Below are 7,635 nucleotides of genomic sequence, written 5' to 3'. Positions count from 1 at the left end.
CACCACCGGGAAGACACTCAACAGTTTGTCAGCGCATGCTGTTCTAGCTGCTGACATCACTGCTCCTCTTTTGCTCACAGGTGAGACTGATGAGAATAAACCAGGAGAGCGCGTGTCACATCCATATCTAAGAAGTGGGACCTACTGATGTCATATCGCGGGATTTGTAGTTTTTAATGCGCGTTTTTGCTCCCACGATGGATCCATCGTGACGTCCACGTCGTGACAGAAGGTGTGAAGAGGTGACCCGACAGAGCAGGTGAAGTCTGTGTGTGTGTGGTGTTAACATACTGCTAGGTGTGTTTAACATGGAACAAGCTAGGACTGCATGTTTGAGTATTCAAACCTTTTACTGTCAATTATTTACTCATGATCAGTTTCTCTATTAGACAAGAACAATGAAGTGGGAAATAATTTCAAAACATTTTAATGCAAAAGATTAAATAAAACGTATTTCTATAATAATATTTAAAAGATAACACTCTTTATTGTATACACTCAGCTGTGTCATTACTTCACAGTTTGTTAGCACAATATTAAATAACTGTTTTTTTAAATACATGAATCCAACAGACTGTTTTAAATTTCAAGAGAGGAAAGTGGAGTCAGGAATCAGAGAGAGAGAGAGAGAGAGGGTGGAATAACATGCAGAAAAAGAGCGTCAGGTCGGACTCAAACTCGGGCCGGAGGACTATAGCCTATGTACATTAGGCACCGGTCAGAGTTACATACTGCTCCTTTAACTGACACAAAACCACAAACACGGCCCAGAGGTTAAAGGTCAGGGACTGAATTAGCTGAGGGGACACCTAGCAGACAGCTAGCAGCTCCCATCTGTCACTCAAAGAGGCCACGCCCCCTAATTCTACATCCCTTTAAGCCTTAATATAATGTAAACAGGTGAGTTGTATAAACATTCAGCCTGTACAGTTGAAGAGAGAAATGAGATCTAGAGACCCAAACTGTTTTTGTACCAGACTGTAAACATGTTTATTTTAACATAGAGCTCTATGGAGACTGACTCACTGCAGGAGACAGACTCTAGTGGACTCTGGAGGAACTGCAGCTTGTGTTCGCTTTTTGCATGTGCATCATTCTCCCTCATAGTTAGATTCCTTAATTCAACAAATTGTGCCCTGAAATCCCCTCTCTCTTTTTTTAAAATTCAACAATGCTTTTTAAATGTCATCAGTGAATTCTGAGAACATTTGAGCACTTTGGGTCGCTGCTGTCTGCTTTCAAACGTCACAGAGCGTATACCTGGGATGTTTGCTGATGAGCAGTCAGTCTGATTTGAAGGCACAGGATGTAACTTTAAGAGTCTGTCCTCCAAGGAGACTCAGAGGACATGTTTTGTTATGAAAGCAGATATTACAGTCACACAATGACTTCAGGATATTTCTGTGTGGCTGTGTAATAATGCAGCATATTTCCCCGGAGACAAACACACAAACACAGGCGGCTCTGGTGGTCGATTGTTTTTTTTCTGAGGCGGGTCACGTCAGCGTCGTGTTACCCGGAGACTCTGGATTCCTGGCAGTTTTTTTTTTCTTCTTTTGGCCCGAGTCCAGTCTGCATTTTTTTACCACACAGCTCGTCCCTTCAGCTCCTCTACAGGTTATAAATCAGCTGATGGAGCAAACAGACGCTGAGTATTTTTAGTGCTTTGGTTCACAAAGAAAAGCGTCTCATCTGACTCAACGATTACAGAAAGTGTCCAACATAAAAACATCCCGACCAGCTTTGCACATGAAGACAAAGACACACATAGATTCTGCTTGTGTTGAAGTGTTAATGGGAGAGTAAAAGAGAGACGCAGCGGAGCTATGAATCAGGGAGGCCCGTTACAAAGCATGATGGGATACAGTTAATGTTGGATCCACGCTGGCTGGTAGAGAAGGAAAACGTTACACTCAGTATCTGGATTCAACTTCTGCAGAATGAGCCTTTAAATGAAATCAAATCTGTAATTTGGAACAATTTTATGCCTTAATTTGTCTTTTTTAAAGGTCACACTGAGGACATTTTGTGCCTTTTTGTTATAATTACAAACTTCAACTTAAAAACTGCAGGAAAAAAAAGGTCTGACGTAAAAACTCAAGACGACACTCAACATTTTTAATGAAAATCACAAAAATAATTCAGTTGAGCTGCACGTCGTGTCTGGACCTTGAAACTTTGAAACAAAACTAGTGGGACCTTACACCAGTCCAGAGGCGCTGCTTGTCAACAGGCCATGCAGGAAACTGCTTGGGGCCCCAGGCCAGTAGGGGGGCCCCCAGGGGCTGATGAACTTAAAAACCACAGCAGTGGCTCAAAATGTTCAACATCTGTAATGACAGTAGGAAACCTCCCTAAAGGGGCGCCATCTCCCCGACGGTACATTTAAAAAAAAAAAATGTATTTAAAATGTATTTAACCAGGAGAACCTCATTGAGATTAAGAATCTCATTTGCAAGAGTGTCCTGGCCAAGAGGGGCAGCAGCACAACAAAAAGTTACAGACATAAAACACAGAGTAATTACAAACACAGTTTAACATGTCCTGAGTCACAGAGCAGAAAGTCATCAGTCAAAGCATCTACATCCTGAAGCTTCTTCCTCACACACCTTCAAACTACTTTTTAAATGATCACTGGTTATGTCCTCAATATCTCCAACAATTTCCTCCCTGGTGTTTGAGGACATAAAGCAGCACAGATGGAGTCTCTGTTTCCAATCCAGGAAGTGAGAATGATATATTTTATAATTATATTAAAGCTCATTTAAAAACACTAACTGTGTTATTTTGGGATCAGTCTAATTGCTGGTGAACTTCCACAGAAACTCTTAACGGCTCGTCGTCATGAATTTTTCTCCTGCAGCTTCTCTGCCTGCCTCCGTTAAACTCAGCCGCAGTGCATCATGGGAGGCGTGGCGGTGGACTCGGGTGACGGGGCGGTGAAGGCTCCAGACGGCGGGTGGGGCTGGGCGGTTTTGGCCGGGTGTTTCGTCATCACGGGTTTCTCGTACGCCTTCCCCAAAGCGGTCAGCGTGTTCTTCAAAGAGCTGATCAGAGAGTTCGGGGTCGGGTACAGCGACACGGCGTGGATCTCCTCCATCCTGCTCGCCATGCTCTACGGCACAGGTATATAAGCCTACAGGACGTGGAGTATGATACATGTGTGAGGGGGGGTGTAGAACATTCCTCAACCCATGCTCGCCCTCTGCAGGTCCTCTCTGCAGCGTGCTGGTGAATCGGTTCGGCTGTCGTCCGGTCATGATGGTCGGCGGTCTCTTCGCCTCTCTGGGGATGATCCTGGCTTCTTTCTCCACCAGCATCGTCCACATCTACCTGTCCACAGGTGTCATCACAGGTACAGAATCCACAAACTCTCAAGCTAAAATCTGCAGAACTTTCTGGAAAAATGTTTTAAAGTTTTCCGCCTCGCTGTCTTTGCACAATCCTCCACGATATAAAAAATGACTTTTTAACCCTCGTGCATCACTATGGACATTTTTGTGCATTTGGTCAAATGTTTCCCCTTCATCTGTCCATCATTTCGTCTGTGTTAGTGCATATGGCACACATTTTTTGTAAGAAAGACTCTCTTGACACATTTTGGAATGCACATTTTATTTTTTTTAATAGATCAATAGAACACTGTGAAACATGTTTACGACCCTCTTAAGTCACTAAGGACAAAAATGTCCACTTCCAAAAAACTGCTATAAAAATAGAACAGATTGATATTTGTTCTACTTTTTTCTGCATACATCTCTTAAACAACTTCAGCCCTGCTCAAAACTACCAAACATTCAGTCATTTTTAGGAATTTAACCCTTTAAATGCCAGTTTGATTACTTGATGTCAATGTTGTTATTTATGAAAAAAACACAAACATTAGTTATTTTCCATAAAACAAATATTTGGTGGCTGGGGGATTTTTTTTAAATCAGTCTTGGATATGTCAAAGATTATCCAAAATATTGACTTTGATGCATTGTTAGTTTTTGTGTAGCATCAGATTTAAAGTTCCCTGTTTGGAAAATGTCCAATTTACAAAAACTGCTATAAAAATAGAACAGATTCATATTTTTTTCTACTTTTTCTGCATAAATCTCTTAAACAACTCCAGCCCTGCCAGTTTGATTACATAATTCTGGCATTTAAAGGGTTAAATTCCTAAAAATGATTGAATGTTTGGTAGTTTTGAGCAGGTCAGTCTGTTCTATTTTTATAGCAGTTTTTTGGAATTGGACATTTTTGTCCTTGGTGACTTAAGAGGGGAGTAAATTAATCTGATGCCTGAGGGTTAAGCGTTGTCTCTCAGCGTGGTTCCTAAAGTTCCTAATCGTACGCTCTCCTCCCTCGTGCTGCAGGTTTGGGTTTGGCGCTGAACTTCCAGCCCTCTCTGATCATGTTGAACCGTTACTTCAGTGAGAAGCGTCCTCTGGCTAACGGCCTCTCGGCGGCAGGAAGTCCCGTGGCTCTGTGCTGCCTCTCGCCTTTAGGACAGGTGCTGCAGTATCAGTACGGCTGGAGGGGGGGCTTCCTCATCCTGGGGGGGCTCCTGCTGAACTGTTGTGTGTGCGGCGCCCTCATGAAACCTCTGCTCCCCCCGAAGACGCTCAAACTGAAGGACCCTGAACGGGACGACGAGGACGAGACAGAGAAGAAGAAGAAGAAGAAGAAGCTGCTGGACTTCTCTGTCTTCAGAGACTCGGGCTTCATCATCTACACGGCGGCGGCGTCCATCATGGTTCTGGGGCTGTTCGTGCCTCCCGTGTTCATCGTGAGCTACGCCAAAGAGCTCGGGAACGAGGACACCAAATCGGCTCTGCTGCTCACCGTCCTCGGCTTCATCGACATGTTCGCTCGGCCCGTCTGTGGCGTCGTCGCTGGCCTGAAGTGGGTCCGCCCCCGCTGTGTTTACCTCTTCAGCTTCGCCATGATCTTCAACGGAACCACCGACCTGATCGGGTCGCAGGTAGGAGAAGGGAAGCGTTGATTCAGAACCTGAACATGTCTCTGTTCTGCTTCACAATGCATGTCTTCTTCTGTTTCCAAGGCGACGGACTACCCTTCCCTCGTGATCTTCTGCATCTTCTTCGGCATCTCATACGGGATGGTGGGCGCTCTGCAGTTTGAGGTCCTCATGGCGATCGTCGGGACGGAGAAGTTTTCCAGCGCCATCGGCCTGGTCCTGCTGATGGAGGCCATGGCGGTGCTGGTGGGGCCCCCGGGTGCAGGTCAGTCAAGACTTGACTCTTCTACTCTGTCGCCCCCCGGTGGTGGAATGAACTTCCAAACTCCATTGGATCTGCAGAGTCCCTCTGCACCTTTAAGAGAAAGCTAAAGACCCAGCTCTTTCATGAATACCTACTAACTTAATGATGATGGTCTTGATGATGATGATGATGGTTTTTGTTTGATAACGACGACTTCTAAGATGGTTTCTATACTCATTAGAGCTCTCAAGAACTGCCGTCAATGTTCTGCTTTGCCTCACTTTGCTTCACTCAAAGCTGATCGTTTGCTCTTACTGACGTTGTTCCCTTTTTTCTAGATCCTTGCTTGTGTTGTACTTACTCTCTGATGTACGTCGCTTTGGATAAAAGCGTCTGCTAAGTGAATTGTAGAATTGTAAAGATCTCTGACTGTTGATGAACTTGTTTACATTTAAATATACCCTCGTGGTTTCAGCGACCTCTGGACTCCATCGTGTGGCGAGGAAGACGAGGCGGCCGCTTGTTTGTCTTTTTGAGTTGTTGTTTATTTTCCAGAATGTGAGCTGGTCGTTGTTACAGTCGGCTTCTCACTGAGTGGATCTAGATTTGAATCTTCTCATCAGTTTGTTGTTTTTCTTTCTTTTCTCTCAGGTCGGCTCCTCGACGCCACAAAGAACTACATGTACGTCTTCCTGCTGGCGGGGAGCGAGGTGGTGCTCGCCGCCGTGGTTCTGGCCGCCTGTAACTTCATTTTTATCAGCAAGAAGTCTCCGACTGCCGCAGATGAGCTGGAGGACATCACAGTGACGGAGGACGCAAAGGCGTGCAGTGAGCCTGCAGAGATGACCGACGAAGAGGAGAAAGGAGCGAGAGAGGAGCAAGAGAAGGAGACAAAGAAGGACGCGGAAAAGGAAGAGGAGGAGGCTAAGAAGGACGCGGAAAAGGAAGAGAAGGAGACAACGAAGGAAGGAGAGAGAGAGGAGGCCGTGAGGCCACAGAGCATCACAGTGGACTCACAGGAAGTGGAGAGGTTCCTGAAGGAGACACAGCAGAACGGCCACGCGGCCTCCAGTCCTGAGACGGCTCTGTGAGGACGCTGGGCGACATGAAACTTCCTTTTTTTAGAACAACTGAAGGATGAAGAGTGACGCGATTCATACTAACTGGAACGCAGGCGGAAGGTTTTAGCATCGCTACGTGTTTGCTGTGACCTGCAGGGAGTCGAAGTTAGCAATATGTTCTCGCTGGATGTTTAAATGTGGAGCTTCTTAGTGGATATGTGAAGAACTCTCAGTTTTATTTTGATGTCGCCACCAGCAAATGAAACAAGGGATCATTTTGATGACGTTCTGCATTCTTAGTGTCAACAAATCGTTTAAAAAGACCAGAAATAAAAACAGAAATCTACTTTAGTGATTTCTGTCGCAATAAAAATTTGTTTTTTGCTTTTTTTGCTTTTTTTTGGTGTACTTTTTTGGGCTTCAGGGGCTCCATCATTTTCAAAAATCCAAAGCTTTGTTTTGTCTAAATTCAATATCAAGTCAAAAAAAACGATACTGCAATAAACCTCTCACTGTCACAGTTCAGCACTTTTTCTCACCAGCTAACAAATCAAATCTAAACAAGTTTGACACTTTTTGTTTTCGGGGGTTTTTGCCTTTTTCAGACAGGACGGTGGATTGAGTAGGAAACCAGGGAGAGAGAGAGAGAGAGGGAGAGAGAGGGTGGGGATGACTTGCAGGAAAGAAGCCACAGTTGGGAATTGAACCCGGGTCAGAACGTATCGAGAAAAGGGACTTTCACTTTGTTTTTTTGCCTCTTTTTATTGGATTTGTTGACAGTAAAATAAATGTAATCACACCAGCCCTTTAAAACAAACAGCTGCTTTTCCATGACAACATGTGAACACCTTTTGTATTCATGCTTCAGATGTTTCGTGTTTGCTGTGAGAAAGCTTTAAGAGCCACGCTCTGTCTGTGTTTGTCAAAGAGCATCAAGTGTCCGTGTGTGACGTCACAGTGAAGTGAGACCTGTTGTGTTTGATTTATGCTGATGGTTGCTGTACTCGTGCTGCAGGCGGAGGGTCAAGGTCACCTGAGTGGCATTAGAATAACACTAATCTGTGTGTGTGTGTGTGTGTGTGTGTGTGTGTGTGTGTGTTTGTGTGTGTGTGTGTGTGTGTGTGTGTGTGAACGAACAGCTGATATCCTGCTTGTGTGAATAGAAACCTGTATCATTTATGTCAATGTGTTTGAGTTTCAGTGACTTACAGTAGGCCTACGTGGATGACATGAGAAGGGGGACCTGGATGAAACGTCACGCTCTGTATCGTCTGCACTGTTTGTGTTTCTGTGAAACGAGTATTAAAGGACATTTAGTTTACTAAAAACTGGATTTGTTTATTTATTTATGTTTTTTTACAAAC

General features: G+C 44.5%; 1 protein-coding gene and 1 long non-coding RNA gene across 2 annotated transcripts in view; both read left to right on the top strand.

Moving 5' to 3' along the window:
• Nucleotides 1-7,635, top strand: part of LOC132953976 (uncharacterized) — a 199,845-nt gene that overhangs the window by 166,310 nt on the left and 25,900 nt on the right. The gene's annotated exons all lie outside the window — the stretch shown is intronic.
• slc16a3a (solute carrier family 16 member 3a) lies at nt 2,831-6,601 on the top strand. Its single transcript, XM_061027037.1, has 5 exons — nt 2,831-3,126; nt 3,212-3,355; nt 4,362-4,969; nt 5,051-5,231; nt 5,862-6,601. The coding sequence occupies exons 1-5, from the start codon at nt 2,904-2,906 to the stop codon at nt 6,299-6,301; spliced, it is 1,596 nt and encodes a 531-aa protein (XP_060883020.1). The 5' UTR covers nt 2,831-2,903; the 3' UTR covers nt 6,302-6,601.

The sequence above is a fragment of the Labrus mixtus genome, chromosome 20 (genome assembly GCF_963584025.1).
Source record: "Labrus mixtus chromosome 20, fLabMix1.1, whole genome shotgun sequence".
NCBI lineage: Eukaryota > Metazoa > Chordata > Actinopteri > Labriformes > Labridae > Labrus > Labrus mixtus.
Note: the sequence above shows the minus strand (reverse complement) of the source record. Positions and strands in the feature narration are given on the sequence as shown.

Excerpts from the sequence above, each read along its gene's own strand:
- slc16a3a (XM_061027037.1), top strand. The coding sequence starts at position 2,904 with ATGGGAGGCGTGGCGGTGGACTCGGGTGACGGGGCGGTGAAGGCTCCA. Across the intron at positions 3,356-4,361 it reads GTCCACAGGTGTCATCACAG|GTTTGGGTTTGGCGCTGAAC; the intron begins GTACAGAATCCA and ends CTCGTGCTGCAG. Across the intron at positions 4,970-5,050 it reads CCGACCTGATCGGGTCGCAG|GCGACGGACTACCCTTCCCT; the intron begins GTAGGAGAAGGG and ends TCTGTTTCCAAG.